Raw genomic sequence first — 19,924 nt, 5'->3', positions numbered from 1 at the left:
TCTGGGATATAACCTAGGCATGGAGATTTTTTCAAAGCTCCCCAGGTGATTGTAAGGTGCAGTAAAATTTAATAACCATGGCATTAGTGTGATTCCTGTATTTCCACAAGTAGGGCCACTTTATAGATCAAGAGAAGAAGCAAATGCTTGGGTGGTGTGATTTGGGAGGGCCCAGAACAACCCTTGCCCCCAAATAGCTATTCTCTCCTTCTCTGTAGTGTTTATAAAACTACCTAGAAAAATTCATTTCTTTGAATGAAGGCTTTGCAACTTAAATGAGGATAATTCCTCTGAGAAGGATAATACATGAAGTGGTTATCAGTTATTAACACCCTGGTGTGTTTGCTTATCGGATTACTTTCCTTTATGGTGGTGGAGGGGGGTGGGCGTGGGGGAAGCACAGTGATGAGGACCCAAAAGTCAAGAGGCGGTGGATTCGAAGTAGGTTCCAGGGATGGGAGCTTTGCCCAAAGGCAGTCTAGAGTCAGGATGCAATGCTGAGTTTATATCGAAAACGGAGATTTGGTGTGAGGGTTCTGAAGGTCAGTGGGGACTGTGAATCACATCAAAGAGCAAGTTAAAGTCCGTGCCATTGACAAACCTTTGGCTGACTATCAAAATGCTGCAGCTAGGGAGGCGAACATGCGGTGAGTAACGAGCAAGTGGTAGCCCCTTTCCACTCTCATCTCAGCTCCGGAAATAAGGGGCTCTTCACACCAGACTTGGACTTTGGTGCCCAAGAATGATCAGAAGGTAGGTAGGTTGATAAGAACTGGGAAATGACAAGCGCCTCTGGGCTGAGTAATACCCGAGCCTCCGGCTTCCTGGCAAAAACAGAAATTGGTTGAATTTCAGGAGGTTAAGATACCAGGCAATCAATCGGGAGAATCAATGTATGATTATGAAAGCACGGAAAATACGCTCCAATCTTAGGGAAGGTTCCTTTGGGGATGAATACCAATTCCATGTGATTATCTTGACTGTAGATAAGAAATAACAGAAGGAATCCAACCTTTAGCAGCACACCCTGATGTGGAAGGAGAATGTGGGAACTAACATATATTCTCCCAGTTTAACACTTCTGCCAAAGGTAGGTCCTAGCCAAGTGCATTTCCCTGCAATTCCCTCATCTCTTTTATACAGACTGGAAACACACTCAGCAGGAAGCCCAGCTATATCCAGCATGACTGGGATTCTGGCTGGACAGTGACAATGAGCCGGTGCCCAGGATCTTCTGAATGACTTTTGAATAGTGCTGACTTAAAAGAAATCTCTCCCTGCAGGTTTAATAAGCCCCCCTTGGGAGGCTCCTGATGTGAATGGGAATCACCACCTGACATAAACGGGAAAGAGTATGTGTCAGCAGGGCTGATTTGATTCTTACTGAAGTGCTAATTTATTTGCTGTGATTTCACACATCTGCTTTGGCCACAACGTCTCTTTACGTTATTCCCTGTGCTATTATTACGCATAGGTATGTTCTCTATATATACAGGGTGGGTGGGAATGAGGAATTTGCACATGTGATTTTTTCAAAGGGATACATAGCCTTTTATTCAAAGGACTAGCTGGCAGGAAATGTTAGCTTGCCCACTATTTGGCATCACTCTCCCTTGGGCCTAAGACAGAGTTTGGCATTTGGGTCTATACGATTGTAGAATAGTTTTAAAGGTAACAGGTTCGTGGGTGTCCTAGGCCACACAGCGAGTCCCTACTTATGATTGTTGGGTTGGAGAGCTTTCTTCCTATAGGAAATACCTGTAAATTCTGTCTGGGCAGCAAAATAAAAGTGTTTCCCCCAAATATCTGAGCTGGGGCTTAATAGGGGAGGAAATACAAAAGAAAAAAGGAGAGAAATCACTCAGCAGCAAAGAGGAGATTTCATTTGCCACTTTGTTCTTTTAAGTCTCAGAAGGCAGGTTGGTTTGGCCCCTCAGAAGACAATTTGATGGTTTCATTAGGAAACAGATGTATGCAGGCCGGTGGGGGCAGAGGGATAAAGCTCAGCTAATCCTCGCTGTTTGTGAATGAAACGCGGAGGGCTTTCATACAGACACCAGTCCCGACTGAATGCTGTCCCTCTGGAGCCACACAAATCCCAGGAGGCTACATATGCTGGCGCTTCCTGGAGCCGATGTACTCAGGGCTGTGACCAGCTTTCTGAGCCTGCCCCTCTGATGCTACAGCCCGAGGCCTGCAAGCTCAGCAGCATTCTCCAGGGTAGTTCAGCAGGTGTTGGGACCACAGCGAGTGAGAGCAGCACAAAATTGAGAGCAGGGGGCTAGTGGTCAGCAAGAAGGCTTTCTAGTGAGGGTTCCAGGTCGCCCCAAGTATGTAGGGACTTTCACTTGGCAAAAGGAAGCTCCTTTCTCATCTTGGTTTGAATGAACTTAGGCCGTAGGGGAGCCAGGACTCACCTCTATTTAAGGAACATGCAGCTTTCCCAGGTTGAGGGGGATAGAGAGCCAGAGTTGCTTCCCTACTCCTCCAGTAAACTTAAGATGCCACAAGCTAAAGACACTATGGAAAACACCATGAAGCGTGCCCTGTGCTCCCCAGGAATGCATGGTCCAGGAGAGGAGAGGTCAGTAGATTCACTTTCATTCTTACACCTTATACCAAGTTCCTGGGGGGGGGGGGATGCCATTTACTGACTAGTTGAAGCTGCAAAGCTCACAGGTTGACCTGGGAATCTGTGGTTGAGAAGAGAAGGAGACTCTAAGCACATATGAGGATAAGGGCTGACACAGATACGCCCATGCAGCAAACTGGGCCCTCACTAGCAACTCCCCACGCTCCCTATCCTAGAATATTCAACTCTGACCTTTGCTATGTGCCTGTACAGTATTTCCCTACTCTATTAATGAGAATTACTGTTTTAGTAAGACATGGCTTTGCACAGCCAGCAACCCAGGCAATAAGTTCCTTTAGATACTTGAGGTGGCTATGCCCTCACGATCCAAGCCACCCAACTTCCCTTTTCCTTCCTCTAAGGTCACATTTTCCATCTGTTAAAATTGTTTGGTCCTCAGGAGCATTTGAGATCTTGCTCCCCAGCATATGTCATCAGTTTAGCTCAAATAAACTCTTCTCTGAGGCTCCTAAAAGAGCACTGTCCTCATAGCTTTTTCCTTGGCTGCTTGTCTGACTTCAGGCAAGCCACCTAATTTTGGGGGTCAATTGTAACATCCGTGAAACGGGATGGATGGGATTTCCTGATTTCTAAGATTCCTTCCTGCCCTAATACTCGCAGAAGCAAAAGTTTTCAACTTCTTGTTGTTATCAGAGCTACTGAAAAGAGCGTAATAAAAATGCAGGTACTTAAACCTCGTGTCCATAGACTCTTTTCTTTTCTTTTCTTTTCTTTTCTTTTCTTTTCTTTTCTTTTCTTTTCTTTTCTTTTCCTTTTCTTTTCTTTTCTTTTCTCTTTTCTTTCTTTTCTTTTCCTTTTCTTTTCTTTTCTTTTTTTTCCTCTTTTCTCATCTTTTCTTTTTTTTTCTTTTCTTTTTTCCATCACTATTTATCCCTTCTATGCCCTCTCACACCTCTACCCCCCCATCACCATTGTCCATGTCCATGAGTTCTGTCTTCTATCTTCTTTTTTTCTCAATCCCCCAACCCCTCTCACTTCCATAGATTTTAATTTAGCAGGTTTGGGGGGACCTCAGCATCTGTATTTTTACCAAGCATCCACAGACGGTCTAATGCTTATCCAAAGTTTATCCTATGAGTTCCATTGGTTTTCATCCAAAACAATTACATTAATAGAGTAAAATGAATTTTAAGTAAGAGCTCATGGAAAGAACTTCCCAGGAGACTTAAATGGGGATTTTCAATCAGAGGGGACTTGAGACAGTAAGAATCTAGCTGGATAAGATAATGCCCTGAGGAAACTCGGAGATGCAGAGCTCCACGCTGAACCTTTTCATATTTAACGCACCACTATCAGGGCAAGTTATTAATAGAAAGTTGCATTGATTGGGCTCAGAAAGGAAACACAACATCCTAAGTGTAAAATTGTAGGAAAAGGCCAGCAAACAACAAACAAACTCTGAAGGAGTTGGGTAGCAAGCTTCCCAGAATCACAGATGTCCCCTTGAAAACGAGGGAAATATTTCTGCCAGGAACTGAAAACAGATCCTTATCATTCTGGGAAGCTTGCCCCCAGGAGAGTTATGGCCTTAAGGAAAAACGTGAAGCATATAGCTCAGAACAAAGCCACTTGTTCTTGCGCATTTTATGGTTTCTGCTGATCACTATCTCTCACACCTGCTTTTCTGTAGCTCACACTAAAAATCGCTGGATGGTGAGGAGGGTGGTTGCTGCTCCTCCAGAGCCTCAACCCTCTGCATCTTCACCTAAATTCTACATTCTCGAGTTTCTTCGAGTACTGCGAGCACAACATAAAATAACTATGAGTGATTTTTAAAAATAAAAACAGTTCATTGTTTTCAAGGTGTGGTGGGGATATTAAGGTTTTTATCTAAAAATAGGCTACAAGCCCAGCAGTGTAGCTCAGCGGTTGACCCATGAACCAAGAGGCCGCTGGTTTGATTCCCAGTCAGGGCACATGCCTGGGCTTCCGGCTCGATCCCCAGTAGGGGGTGTGCAGGAAGCAGTTGATCAATGTTTCTCTCTATCCCTCTCCCTTCCCCCCTCTCTAAAAAAAATTTAAAAAAAATATTTAAAAAAAATTAAAAAGGGCTACCAAATTTAAGAATCGAGTCTTTTCAAATATAGGTTCTGTGTATAAGTGCCTTTGTGTATTTATACACATCTATTATGTACAGGTGTGTTTATATGTTGACTCTGTATGACATATTAAAGTATAATTCACAGCAATAATCTAATAATTAACAGCGTAATCATAGCCTAGTCCTTGAAAATTGCATTGCAAGAATATTTAAAATGTATTTTCTGTAATCTATGGTCTTAGGATATCATCTTCAAGAGTTTGGAAAACCCACATGTGTAGAACATAATGATTTTGAGTTGTGCAGCCTATTTTCAGACATTTAAAGATGTTAAACAGTTTCCCATGGGACTTTCTCACTCATTCACTCCCTGTCTAAGGCCTTTGACTCCAAAAGTGTCTGCCAGCAAAGGAGGGAATACAAGGAGCCAGAGCCTAAGGGAGGAGGTGGGAGTCTGGGAAAACACACCAAGTCTGAGTTGAGGGATGCCCATGACACCTGGAAGCAGATCGGATAATCACTTATCCTCCCATCTCCATTTTGCACCTCCTCTGCCCTGCAGGAAATAAAAAGTGCCTGCTTTAGCCCTAATGTTCCATTTGCACCCTATACCTTTCTCCACTTTTAGTGGACTCTTTTACTTCTTTGCAGTGAAAAGCTGCTTCCTTGGGGTAAAGGTGTCAGGCCTAGGAGAGATCTCACTGATCCCTCTTACACCGAAGCTTGGGTTGTGCCTTTCAACTCTGCGCTTTGTGTAGACATGCATTGGGAGTGGACTCAAGCCCATGCCGTGTGCCCTTCTTCTCAGTCCCGGGCCACCAGCTACCCAACCCCTTGGTTGCTCTTGAACTGAAGGCTCACCCTGGTGTGGCTTATGTAACACGCTTATGTGCTGTGATCGCTGTGGATAATTAAGACTTCATCAGATGCCTAGAACGAGTTAGCAACCCTTTCACAGTTGTATTTTTAAAAGGGTGACAACTACTTACCCATTTGGTACATTTATATGGAATGCTCCCAACTACTGTGTCTCCTAATGCTGACCCCGAGCTCATTAGCAGCCTGGTGTGATTGTTTCAGTTTTCTAGAGACCAATTAAGCAGCTGCTCCAGACAGAACTCACAACAAAACTGTACATTTAAAAACAGAAACCAGGATCTGCTGGTTGAGGGGAGAAAGCCAGGGCAGGCGGGATGGGGAAAGCGGAGGTGCGGTGAGGTTGTGAGGGGCTCTGTTTCTGCGAGTAGAGTACTGGGCCTCCTTACATTCAGATTCGAACACAGTTTACTTGAGAAGCACCCTTTCCTCCCCATTAGTAAAACACACAGACAGACAGACAAAGACGACAACAGAGGCCTTTAATCATGACCACCCACTGGCTCCCCCTGGGCACCTCTTAATCACAGACTTGTGCCCAGACCCGCATCCTCAGAGGCAGCTTCGCACCAGCATTCGGGCTTCAGCCTAAACGGACCCGCATCAAGCTCCCCCCCCCCGCGTCGGATCCCAGGCCACCAGCCGCAGGCGCGCTCGGCGCCGCGCCGTCCTCTCCAAGGGAGACTGAAAGCGCCCTACTGTCGCCCCCGTTCTCCTTCCCCGGCCAGCATCTCCATCGAGAGAGGGAATTTCGGCTGCCTCCTCGAGTACGAAAAGGCAAACGGTGCGGGCTGCGCGTAGAGAGAAGCTGAACTCCCTGCTCGCGCCTCTCCCCACTCACCCGCGCCGGCTCGCGGCTCCGCCTCCTCCCGGGGGCCGGCGGTCAGGTGAGGTTACCTGGGCGCCGGGAGCAGCCCCGAGGGGCGGGGCGGTCCTTTCGCTGGAAGCCGCGCCGTTCCCCACCGGGCCCCCGCACTCGGCCCCCCTCGGCCTCCGCGCGTCCCTGCCCCTCGGGCTCCGGCGCGGGCGTGCTGCCGTCGCCGCGCCCGGCTCCCCTCCGCCGACCTGGCGTGACGCAGGCGGGGACTACTTAAGGCGGATTAGAGGCGGCGACCGCGGATTCCCGAGCCCCGCAGCCAGGCTCCGCGCGCTCCGCCCCGGCCTCGCAGGTGGCAGCGCGAGCGGGCCCGGTGCGGGCTGACGTGCCAGGCGCGGGGGCTGGTGCCCCGAGCCCTCCCCGGCCCCCAGCCCTAGGGGTGAGGGACGCCCAGAGACGCCTCTCAGGCGGGCACCACAGTGCGCTGACCTGCCCGCTGCCGCCCGCCCCGCCCCTCGCCCGGGCGCCGGTGGGCTCGAGACCTGCCCCCGGACGGCGCGGGAGGTCGTGCTGGCTCTCCGGACCGCGCCAGCTGCCCCATCAGTCCGGGCGCGCTTGAATTTCTTTCCCAATTTTTCTCTTTTAAGTACAATACAAGGGAGAGGAGATTCGTGGATTTTTCATTTAAAAGCCCTTCTTTAACCGCGGGGCAATTCGCTCCCGGCCGGGAAGTGCGGCCCGGGGAGGGGCCAGGAGCGGGAACGTGCCCGGTGCTGCCCAGCCTTTGTCTGCTGCCTCCGGATGCACAGCGATGGGGGAATGGACCATCTTGGAGAGGCTGCTGGAAGCCGCGGTGCAGCAGCACTCCACTATGATCGGGAGGTAAGGGCGCGGAGCCGGCCGTCGGGCGGCCCCCGGGAGTCCCTTCTCACGTCCCGACCGAGCCCCGACAGCCCCCGGCCCATCCCCTGCCCCTTCCCATCGACCTCAGCTCCTGCGCCTGTGCCCTCTGCACTGAGGGATTACCCGATGCCCAGCGATGCCCCCCTCCTTCAGCTGCTCCTGCTCAGCGCCCCCATCCCCTCCCTATGATGCACCACCGGGGGTTCACTCTTCTCCCAACGGAAAAGGAGTTGTTGGCTCAGTCATGGTCCCCCCACTCTCCGAGTCAGAGCCAATCTCCATCTGGTTCCCTAAATAGAATCTACAAGGAAGGCAGGATTGTATTTGGACAGAGAAGGGCAAATGGGAAGATGGATTTGCGCTTCAGAGCAGATGTATCTTTCCCTCACAAATTTTGATTATGTTGAACTGATCTGGCTCTTAAAACTTAGTGTCAGAAATCCACAGACCCAATTTTGTGTATGTAACATACATGCATGTATGTAATTACATAGATATTCATAGCTATCTGTTTACGTAATGCATTAAGTTCAGTGTTCATACTGGAGATACACGTCCAGTTGGAGTAGTTACATACACACTCTGTGTAGACTTTGAAATGTATTCTGTCAGCTAGTCCGTGTGCATTTGCCATATCCAGAAGGCAGGTGTATTTTGTGCCCCTGTGCGTTTCATATACACAGATGAAATCTATCTGTTGCAAATGTACCATGTCCGGTGTATGCAGACATATACATGTCTGAGATCTCTGTAATATGAAGTGCTCCCCGCGCCCAGCAGAAAGGGAAGAGACAGGTTTCCTAAGATCGCCAGTTCAGTTTCCTAAGATCCCCAGTTCAGCACCACGCAGGGACGGACAGCTCCCCAGTGGAAGGACTGGCCCGAAGACCAGGGCAGGGGAGGGCGGAGCAGGGGTTTCCTAAGCCGGTGGCTCAGCCGTGAGGACCTCTCTCCCTCCCCCCTGCTCAGGATCCTGTTGACTGTGGTGGTGATCTTCCGGATCCTCATCGTGGCCATCGTGGGGGAGACGGTGTACGACGACGAGCAGACCATGTTTGTGTGCAACACCCTGCAGCCCGGCTGTAACCAGGCCTGCTACGACCGCGCCTTCCCCATCTCCCACATCCGCTACTGGGTCTTCCAGATCATAATGGTGTGTACCCCCAGCCTCTGCTTCATCACCTACTCTGTGCACCAGTCTGCCAAGCAGCGAGAACGCCGCTACTCTACTGTCTTCCTAGCCCTGGATAGAGACCCCCCTGAGTCCATGGGCGGTCCTGGAGGAACTGGGGGCGGGGGCGGTGGGGGTGGAAAACGAGAAGATAAGAAGATGCAGAACGCCATAGTCAATGGGGTGCTCCAGAACACAGAGAACACCAGCAAGGAGACGGAGCCAGATTGTTTAGAGGTTAAGGAGCTGACCCCACATCCATCGGGGCTGCGCACTGCAGCGAGATCCAAGCTCCGGAGGCAGGAAGGCATCTCCCGCTTCTACATCATCCAGGTGGTGTTCCGGAACGCCCTGGAGATTGGGTTCCTGGTGGGCCAATACTTCCTCTACGGCTTCAGCGTCCCAGGGTTGTATGAGTGTGACCGTTACCCTTGCATCAAAGAGGTGGAGTGCTATGTGTCCAGGCCCACTGAGAAGACCGTCTTCCTAGTGTTCATGTTTGCTGTGAGCGGCATCTGTGTGGTGCTCAACCTGGCTGAACTCAACCACTTGGGATGGCGCAAGATCAAGCTGGCCGTGCGAGGGGCCCAGGCCAAGAGAAAGTCAGTCTATGAGATCCGCAACAAGGACCTGCCCCGGGTCAGTGTTCCCAACTTTGGCAGGACTCAGTCCAGTGACTCTGCCTATGTGTGAAGGGGCAAGTTTTGGAAAGGCTCAGGGGATGACAAGTAGCCCTGAGGCAGATGACTGCTTGAGAGTGGCTATATCTGCCCTCATTTATTTGACTCTTGCCATTGAGATAAAGGAAAAGTCTGGTTAAGCGAGGATCTTGCATCAATGGGAGAGGAGAGAAAGTGGAATCGTTACTACATGTCACACCACTGGTTCCACAGAGACAGTTGGGTAGAGTGGTGAGATGGATGAGTTGGACTTTTTGGGGACCTTTTATTTCATGGCCTGGTCTGATCTTGATAACAGTGGATTTGCACAGCTACCAAGTAAGACTTAGCTTGGCTAAGCTCTGTGTCCTGGTGAATGGTGTGAGTCAAATACTTCAATGGTACAAAAATTGTGACTTATCTCAACACCCCTTCATCCTGGGCTGCAAGACAAACACCCTTGAGGCATTCTTCATGTATCTCCCCCATCAGCATGGCCCTTTCCCTCAACCCAGGATAGCATGCCAGCTTTTTTTTCTGAATCTGGCTTTGCAGTAGACCTAATATGGTTTATCTGCAAGCTAGAGGGAACTACTTAGGGTGCTTTTTGGAGAACAGTCATGGCAAAGGTTTGCATTAGAGCCCCATCTGACTAGCCCTTAGTCATTATGAAAAACCTTAGGAATGTCTCAATATTTTCAATTTTCTAACTCAAACTGCACTGGTGCTGTTTATTAGGGACAGGGTTTGGGTGGGAGGGAGGGAATTGCAATATGCAACTATGACACTTCTGTGAGATGGTTGTTGCACTGTTAGGCATGTGGTTATGAGTTTTGGGATACTTCTGCCTTCCAGTATGTGGACTTTGGATAACATTAAAAATATCTCTTTTTTTTTTTGATAATATGAAGGGTGTCTACCCGAGTCACAGAATTTCTAGCTGGTGAATTTCTCTCATTTTCTAATATAGTTTTGTTGTGCAACACAGCTGCACTTCATTTTGCCATGATTTCAATTTACCTGTGTGCTCACACCAGAGACCTTAATTAGCCCATGTCAATCCCTATTTGTTATTTTATCAGTTATTTTTGAAACACACACATACATACACAAAATCACTGGAACTAAACACTATTGGTTAGCGTGTGTTTACAAATGCTTGAGACATATACCAAAGGTTCAGAAACCTATTGCTTTGGACTATGAATATGTTTCCTTCTCTTTGCTCTTATTTATTTAAGTGCCATACTGTACCTTTTACATCCACTGTGTATTTAGTTAAAGCTTGGCCAAGAGTAATATTTGGATAATGTGCTTTTATGAGCCCTGTTTCTTTTGCATTATCATTATGATTTTTTATTTAGATATGGATGCAGTGTAACACACAACTGAGCATTTGATTAAAATAAAGTTCTTGCCTTTTTTTGCAAAATGGGAAGTCTGCAGTTTTCTAATTTTGGTTGGGGTTCTACTTATTTAAATATATGTTCAAAATTTTTATTACATATTTGTAAAAGTAGAACATTTGGAGCAGAAAGTGAGAGATGGATGAGTAGTATTTCAGGGATGACCAATAAAGCCCAATTAGCCACTAACAAATGAGAGGAGCCTGGTACATTTTATGAATGTTTAGAAGAGTGGGGTGAGTTATTCAAATAGCACTTATTAACTCCTTTCCATTTTAGCCCAAGATTTCTGTTGTGTGTTTTTCCTGAGGCTATTTTTTGTAATAAAATGCCAATGTTATATCACATTAGCTCATTCTAGGAGTGAATTTTTTCCCCTTTCCACCATACTTTCCTGTCATGGATTGTCAGATACAGCATGCTGGGCCCTCCATCATCTCTTTAAGTCGTGATGTATAAAATGATGCTAATTCAGTAGTCAAGCAGAGCCTTCTAGACCAGCACTGTTCAATGCAACTGTGTGTAATAATGGGAATTTTAAACTATCTTTGCTGTTCTATATGGCAACGACTATTGAGCTCTTAAAATGTGGCTAGTGCCACTGAAGAACTGATTTTCTAATTTTATTTAATTTTAATTAAATAGCCATATATGGTTAGTTGCTACTGTGTTATACAACATAGTTCTAGACTTCTAATCATTTATTTTGAGGTTCCTTCAAAGGAGATTGAACCTTTGTTTATATGTCATAAGATATTACATTTTAGCCACATATTTTACTGTTGTTTTTGGCATTTTCTGTCTGCATGTGGTCCCATTAGTTCAGTAAGCTAATGTCCTTTCCCAATTCTTTAGTACTGTTTACCTTCTAATTCTAGTGAGCACTTGGTCTGAACACTGTGAAGCATTGTGGAGTTTCCCAGATGACTGTTTTTCAAACACAATTGTTGCACCTTTAACTATGGCAGAGCAGATGCCAATTTTAGAATGAAAATGTGTTTACTTCAATCTATAGGTTTCCATCTGCAGTATAAATAGGCAGTTGAAAATAATTATTCTTGAGTACAGAAACAGATCCTCCTCTGTTTTGTGTTTGGTAAGCTAAAAATGTTTTAAGACACCTCCCAGACATGAAGGAAGAGTGTTGCTTGAGACTTCTTAGCATATGCTTGGGTGTGAAAGAAGTAGGGTTCTGTGTGGAAAACAAGGGCTGTTGTATTTTTGCAGTGATGTATGATTAAAATAATAGTAATGTTTCCTGGTAGAAATACATTCCACATTAGTGGGCTGGATCTCTTTCTTCTCAGCATATAGGGTCATCCCTCAGAATGACTGATGTGTGTCAGTCTGATTCTTTTGCTTTCTATTTAATGAAGGAAATACACTGATGATTTGATGTGACGAACGTGACCTTAATCTGTACTTTGTGGGAGGACAGCACCAATATCTTCTTTCAAATTTAAGAGCCTTTTGGTGAACTATGGGCCCTTCTGGCCTGTGTGAGCATGTGTGCATTTGTGTGTGTGTGTGTGTGTGTGTGTGCGTGTGTGCACATGTGCCCTTTGGTGTAGACAGTTGGTGTCAGTGCATGAACTGGGTTTAAAATTTGAAGAATGGCCTGAAGAGAGTGAAGTTACTTAGCCAGGAAAAAAAGAGAAGCTGAAAGTACAGAATTTGTCATTTTTAAGTCCTCACGTATTTAAAGGGTTAAAGGCGCTAACGGCTGTACTCTCTGAGCTCTGAGGACAGAGGGAAAGGACTGGACTTAGAACTGAGGGTGGGAGGTTAGGACAGTACCAGCAAGAACGTGGTTTCTCTGTCACCTCTGCTTTTGTTTAATGCTGTCTCTTCTGCAGGGAATACTTGTCCCATCACCACCTCTTGCTGGGTATGTTCCTCTCCACCCTTAAGATAAGTGGCTGTCCACTCACACAGGAGCCTGTTCTAAACTCTCCTCAGACTGGCTTAGTGCCCCTGCGCTGAGTCTCCATAAAATCACTCTGTCACTTGCTGCCGGCAGATGAGACATTTCTAGATCCTCGTGTGGCTCCTGGAGGGTAGGAACTGTGCCTTACCCATGGGAACCATGTGAGCATTTATCAGCTTCATCCCATTTACCACCAGAAAGATGGGAGCCTCAGCCTTCCATCTAGGAACAGTCTGGTAGACTCAGAATGTATGAAAACTAAAAGCATCCTGTGACGACATTAAGTCAAGCCCTTTATTGTACAGTTGAAGAGACCAAAATATGTAAAATCAGCACAGCAGCTTTCTTGGAAAATACTGTGAGCATTCATCTTGGAGGATTGGACTATTTAGGAAACAATATTTATACTGGCTTTACTTTCTTTGTATTTCACCAAATATGTTAGTCTGCTTGGGCTGCCCTAACAAAATACCACAGACTGGGTGGCTGGAGCAGCAGAAGTTCATTTTTCACAGTCTGGAAGCTAGAAGCCCAAGATCGAGATGTCAGTACATTTCATTTTCTTGAGGCCTCTCTCTTTGCCTTGCAGATGGTCACCTTCTCACTGTGTCCTTGCATGGTCTTTGTTGCACACACATGTATTCGTGGTGTCTCTCTATGTAACCAAATATCCTCTTCAAGGAGGAGCCTAGTCAGATTGGATTAGGGCCCACCCTAAAGACTGCATTTTAATTTAGTCACCTCTCTGCAGACGCTGTCTCTAAATACGGTCACATTCTGACCTGGAAGAGCACAATTCAGCCAATAATACTAAGTATTTTCAAATCTGTAGGTACCCTTATGGTTAGGGAGGGCTATGTAATTTATTTAGTGTACACAATGGGATACCTTAGATAACCAAAGGGGCAGGGTAGCTAATTGAATGAAACACCAGAACAATGGGTATAAGTTGAATCTCTCTTGAGCAAACCAAGTTGTATATTTAAGACAATAAAGAGCCATTGAACCCATGTCCCAGGGCCTGGAACTCTGGAGATAATTATAATACCTAAATCTCAGTTCTTGAGAAGGGTTGTCAAAGCTACTTCTCAGATAAAAAGGTGAAAATTTATGTCAATAATAATGGGATAATAGTACTGTATTTAAAAAATACTAATGCCTTTGGCCCAGAATACCTCAGTTAGAATCCCTGAGGCTGTAGCCTAGACATTGATATTTATTATTTTTTATTCCTCGGGGATTTGAATGTGTAATCATGGTGGAGAGCAACTGATTTGGAGATACTAGCATGAAATTATGAGAATCAGATGTTTGAAGGAGAAATTGGGAAAGGAGAGCAGGGAAGTATGAAATTGTCACAAAAGAACCGCCCTGTTTACATTGCATGTGAAGTTAGTGATGAGAAGCTGTGGATGGATAATCAATGGTGATCCTCAGGGCTTTAGGAGAGGAGGCAGCGGCCATGGCAGCGAGAGGAGCTGACCAAGGCCAGAACCTGGAGTGGACAGAGGAGGAGGAGCCCAGGATTGAAGCTGGAAAGAGCTGGCTAGCAAAGGAAAGTTGCAAAGTGTCATAAAGTTGAGGGAGGTAGAATCTCAAGAAATAAGGTCTGTTATTAGTACTCAATTCTCATAAGCATTCAACTAGATAAATAGCTGAATAAAAGGTAGCCGAAAGCTTCAAAAGCATCTACTAGATTTGGTGAGTAAGTGGGAAAGTAGAAACCATGAGCACAGACTATCCTTTGCTTAGAGCCTCCAGAACTCCTGCAGCTTTCAGGGCAGTAATTAAAATTAGGACAGGCGAAGGGTAAATTATCAACCTCATCTAGTCAGGGCTCTGATGTCCAGTCAGGCATGACAAGCCAGCTTTGTAACTACCCAAAGGTTATGTTCATATAGAAAATTGTTACACGCCACATAGATTGTATATTACCTAAAATACACCTGGTAGAACCAAACCTAAATGAGTGGTTGTGGCTAAAATGTGCTCAGTGGCTCTTGTCAGCTTTGGGTCTTGAGGGCTGTAGGCATAACTTTGGAGGCTCCTGAGGGATGCCGGTGCTGATTGTCAATGCCTGATGCTGTTGTGAATCAGGCCCATGGCTGAGCCAGGCCAGTGTTCTAAGTCTCCAGCAGCCTTGGCAAACAAAGCTCTGAGAAATGGACTGTTATTTTTTCTGAGCCCAAAGACTAGGAATGCTCTCCAAAATATGTTAATTTGACTTCACAAAGGATCTCTCACCTATAATTATACCCCAACTCTCCCATTTCAACCCTTCCTTGAAAGTCCCAATCTCTAAATTTATCAAGCAAAAGAAAGTCATTCAATTCAATTGAGCGCTTTCTTGAGCACCTATGGTGTACAAGGGCCTGGACTAGGTGTTAAAGGAAATACAAAGACAGGTGTGGTGCACTCCTACAGGCTACCTGAGGGTAATAAGGCAACTTCTTAAGGCAGGATGTGAACTGTGCCATATTCAGGGCTCAAAATATTCTAAGATCTAAAGAGGGAGACCCCACATCCAGTGTGTATGTGAGTGTTGTGGGGGGTGGTGGAGCAGGTATAGAAAAACTTCACCAAAAAGGTGGTATTGAGATGGATTCCCCCCCGAAAGAAGCAAGAAGAAGGTAGGGACCAACATAAACATTCACCTCCGGCAGAGAAGCCTGGGGCATATGTGGAGAACTGGGGGACTTTGTTGAGCATGGAGTTCACAGAGAGGAGTGGGAGGTGAGTTTGTAAAGTGAGCAGACCACATTGCGTGTCAGGCAAAGGAAGACACACTGAATTGGGTGGACATTGTGAAGACATTCCTTTCAACAAAGGGCCTTAATGCTGTCCTTTCGAGCCCCAGGCATCAGCCACACTGCCCCTGTCTGACCAAGCAGAGATTCCATCTCAGGATCAGCTTTGATGTGGAAAACACATCTCAATCTCAACAGCATGGGATTGGAGCAAATATCCAGGGTGATGGTTGGGGATTTGGCAGCATGGCCCCATTAACGTGAGTAGGAGTTAGTCGGTTAAATCCCAGACACTGAGCGGAATCCTCGTGTTTATTCACCAAGATGACCTTTCTGCTATAAATTGATACAATATTTTAGAATCACTTAGAAATGATTAAGCTTTGTTGCATCTCCCTCTCCTAAAAAGGGAAATATTTTTGAAAATTGCTGCTGTGTGCACTGAAATGTCTGTATTTGTGGGCAGCTCTGGCCAGTAGGAACATATGGGTGCTTGAATATAGAATTGGTGAATTTTGGTACCTCTGAGACCTTTGATCTGGGGAACTTTGTCTGTTGTACCTGTATCCAGGTAGGAGCCAAGCTTTTTTTGCAAATGATTGATTTCTCCAAAGAAATGTTTCCTTCTTGCCTAATTTTCTCTTTCCTTCCTTCCATATTTTTGTTTCCTCAAAGACAAAAAAAGAAAAAATTCCTGAAGACATTTTATATGAAATCTAAATGGTCTAAAGATTTCTATTCATGATCTCAGTGATAGGAGATATGTGTTGAACGCTTCTTTAACCCTCACAATGGCCCTGGAAGGAAAGTACTAAGGATGATTACACCCATTTTTCAGACAAAACCAAAATGTATAGCTATTCAATCAAGTTGCCTAGGTTCATGTAGTTGCTCGTCCATGGCTGTGTCTAGATTCCAGCCCATGCAGTGTGATGTTGAAGCCAATGACACTTCATGACTCTACCTCCAAGAAGCTCTGCTAGATGAGGCATCAGGAAACCTGCTACCTTGCTCTCAGCACATCCGCCACTGGAACGTGTTTCCTCTTCTTTCTCCCCATCAAAGTTTCTTTTCTTGTCTGTCTCTTGGTGCAGTGTAAGATTGTGAGGGTTTTTGAGGTACTGCTGCTTTATAATCATCTTTGTAAACTGCAGTTCCCGGCACAGAGCAAGGCTTCACAAATGACTACTGATCGAATAAGTAGATGAAAATGTGGAATCACAGGAGCTTGAGGTGGACGGGAAAGATCATCCTACTCGCTCCTTCATTTTTTGGTAGCTACAACTTAGATCCAGAGAATGAAGAGCTCCAGGATAGATGGAAGTTAAGGCTGGGTGGGACAAAGAGAGTGGTTTCTGAAATTGTTAGGAACAGGTGGCTTGGGCTGGACAAAGTTTGTTAGCAGTGACTGGCAAAGTCACAGGTCCTCTGATTCCTAGTCCAGATCTCCCCAAGCACCAGTCATGAGAATCCTGAGTTGGCACAGTGTTTCAGAGAAGATCTTATCTTTTTTTTTTTTTTTTTTAACATATCTTTATTGATTTCAGAGAAAGGAAAGGAGAGGGAGAGAGAGAGAGATAGAAATATCAATGATGAGAGAGTCATTGATCGAGCCCACAACCTGGGCATGTGCCCTGACCGGGAATCGAACCCTGATCGCCTGGATCCTAGGTCGACCCTCAACGGCTGAGCCACGCCCGGTTGGACAGAAGATCTTATTTTGATTAAGCACATGGCTTGTCCAGCTTTGGGGCACCATATTCCTGGAAGAGTTCAGGCCAGAGGATTAATTCAAGAGACTAGGGCCTTGCCCCTGTGTCCAGGTAGGGGCCAAGCTTTTCGGGGGGGAAAAAAAAAAAAGAGCTTGTGTGTGCATGTGGGTGTCTATCTCTGGAAGCACCCTTAGTGTCTCCACACCCACTACCCTGAGAAACCATGTTCTTGGTTCCTTCATTCAGACCCCCTAACCAGTCTGGTGGATCCCAGATGGAACTCAGCTTTCCCAGGCCATGAAGAAGACGTCTGACTCGCACCCACCCTGCCTGCAGCTTCTCTGCAGGCTCCTCGTCCTCTCTTGCAGGAGCCCCTGAGTGCCCTGATGCTGCGTGCTCATTGGTCAGTGTTTCCCAGTGCTGTTTAGAAGCTTCTCTATGCTTTGCCTAAAATATGCTCAGAAAATTAATTTATTATTTTAGCACATATGTACTGAATACAGTACTTACACATGTTCAGCTCTGAGGTAGGCACTAAGGATACAGAAGACATGTAGGAGGAAGCCAAAGGAAGCAGCTTGGGGCTGGTCTTTCTTTACAGAAAATAAAGGCAGAAGTCAGGGGCAGCCAATTGCAGACGGAGAGGAGCATGAGCGATAGAGTTCTGGGGCCTTGCTCCAGAGAAGCAAGCAGGCTGTTGTATATGCATCTGACACCATGAAGGCAAGTCTTTCCTTCTGCAAAAACGTAAAAGAGTCTGAACTCCATTGACAATGCAGGCCAAGGATAGCCCGGCAATCTGGACATTGGGGATGGGCTTCCTCCCTTTCAAGAAATTAAAGTCAAATTACAATGTCATCTAGTAGTCTCTTCCGTTGTAAGAGCTGCAATAGTAATAATAATTATCATAACAGCAATCATGATAATGATAGTAAACACCTGAAAATATGCTTTTTCTCACCTCTTCCCCATGTATTATCTTATTTTGTCTTTGCAACTTATGTCTGTGGAGTGGACAGAGTATGGAATGGGTGGCACTGGCTTTTCTTTAGAGAACCCGAATCTCAGAGTCTCAGTTTTGGTGACTCGTCTGAAACCGCAGCTGGTATTAACACAGGTGGGACAAAACCCAATTCTGATGCACTTTCCACTCCATGTGGCCTCTTGACTTGTCAAATGTTAAGCTTCAGCTTGTCAAGTGAGATATCTAGGAATGTTAGGAGGAAAATGAATATATTCTCAAAAAGCTGTTTTCTGTACATCTGAAGAGGTTGCAAGGAAACGCGGGAAGGATGTCAGTCTTGTTCTCTTGGGAGCTGCGACTTGTTCAGTGCAGTTGGAGCGGAGCTTCCACCGGGAGAGCAGGCCAAGGGCAGGCTGAGTGAGCGCCCGGGCCAGGCAGCCGGTGTGACATGTGATCCCCCCTTAGCTGTTTCCTGGGATTTCACAGATGAGAGGGGAAATGAAACACACTTTTTCTCTTAAAACAAAAAACAAACCCATCATTTATTTTCCATAGTTACAAAAGTAATACATATTCAGGGCAGAGAAAAGCACAACAAAAACTTTTGTCACTCAGAGAATCCATGCTACCTGGGCCTGCCCTTTGGTGCACACCTGGGTAGGATTTCTATTAGATAGATAAAGGTGAAACGGAAAGGGGGTTTTTTGTTCATTTTGTCTTTTATTGAAAATAATCAGTGAGTGTGTGTGTGTGTGTGTGTGTGTGTGCTACCTCTCTAAATATTAGATGTCAGCACAGAGACTCCTGGGTCTGAGACAGAAATCTTGGTCCAAGTGTTGTGGATGAGCAAGAGTCACCAGGTCAGGGAAGCACCTGGAGTATCCATCAAATGATGGCCGAGCTGTGAGTGAGAAATGAATGGATGTAATCGGATTCTGAAGGCCAGCGGCTCATGTATCGTATCATGAACCAGCCTTGGCTAGAGGAGTCATATGATTGGGACCCAGCTGGTGAATCACAGGGGAGACATGAAGCCCTACGTGGTCACAGAAGTGGCACTCCACCTGGGCCACAGTTTTGTTTTGTTTTTTTAATTTATCTTTACTGTTGAAAGTATTACAGATGTCCCTCCTTTTGTTCCCCCAATGACCCCTCCACTCTGCAACCCCTCCCCCCCAGGCCTTCACCGCACTATTGTCTGTGTCCATGAGTTACGCATATATGTACATAAGTTCTTGGTTAATCTCAGCCCGCTCCCCCTCTCCCTCTGAGACTCGTCTGTCTCGTCCGTGCTTCCACGGCTCTGTACGCTTCCCGTCAGCCTATGCCTGGCTTACAACCCAAAGGCTAGTGGCTGAGATGAAGAGTTCATAAGGGAACCAGTGGAAAAACTTTTGTGTTACGTATGTGGAGATAAAAACCAGGCTAGAAAGAGCACATAAGATAACCAGTCCTCACTAGAAGGAACAAGGATTTCCAAAGGAACCCCTTTTCTACCAAGTTACTCGGAATTCTATTTAAATAAAGGTGCATTTAATAAAAATAGCAGTTTCTTTCTCTGGCCTGGGTGCTAATAAACTCAGCAGGCGTTTATTCCCCAGTCTGATATATTTGCTCTCCTTACCACACCTCTCTCTGGCGCTCCTAGGGTCCCAGGGTGTTGAAATGAGGGTGGCTGGTACTTAAAAAGGCTTGCTTAGGTGAGAAAATACAATGATGTAATGATTTCTTTTTTAAGAAATGAGGAAAGAAGGGAGATGAGTGAGTGGTGGGTAGAAAAAATAATGTTTTAAGAAAATTGGAAGACACACTCTAACTTCACTTGTCTCCATACTCTGAGGGAGTAGATTTCACATCTAGCGTGTGCTCGGGGTCTCTCTGGAGTCAAAGGCATTAAATGAGGAAAATAAGAGAATGACTGGGAGCTGGAGGGTACTTCCAAGCACAGACTTTAGAGTCAAATTACCCTATAAAAATAATAGTCACCCATAATAGTGTCCCATGGTCATCTCCAGGCAATTTTTATGTATCCATCCTACAAGTATTCA

The 19,924-nt window shown here is 45.9% G+C and overlaps 1 protein-coding gene across 1 annotated transcript; it reads left to right on the top strand.

Moving 5' to 3' along the window:
* Nucleotides 1-7,126: 7,126 nt before the first annotated feature.
* On the top strand, nucleotides 7,127-9,154 carry GJD2 (gap junction protein delta 2; the record flags this gene model as incomplete). Its single annotated transcript, XM_081149632.1, has 2 exons — nucleotides 7,127-7,269; nucleotides 8,260-9,154. The coding sequence occupies exons 1-2, from the start codon at nucleotides 7,199-7,201 to the stop codon at nucleotides 9,152-9,154; spliced, it is 966 nt and encodes a 321-aa protein (XP_081005758.1). The 5' UTR covers nucleotides 7,127-7,198.
* Between the last annotated feature and the right edge of the window lie 10,770 nt (nucleotides 9,155-19,924).

This window comes from Miniopterus schreibersii (genome assembly GCF_964146895.1).
Source record: "Miniopterus schreibersii genome assembly, chromosome: 1".
NCBI classification, from domain to species: Eukaryota; Metazoa; Chordata; class Mammalia; order Chiroptera; family Miniopteridae; genus Miniopterus; species Miniopterus schreibersii.
This window is presented reverse-complemented; position numbering and strand designations above follow the sequence as displayed.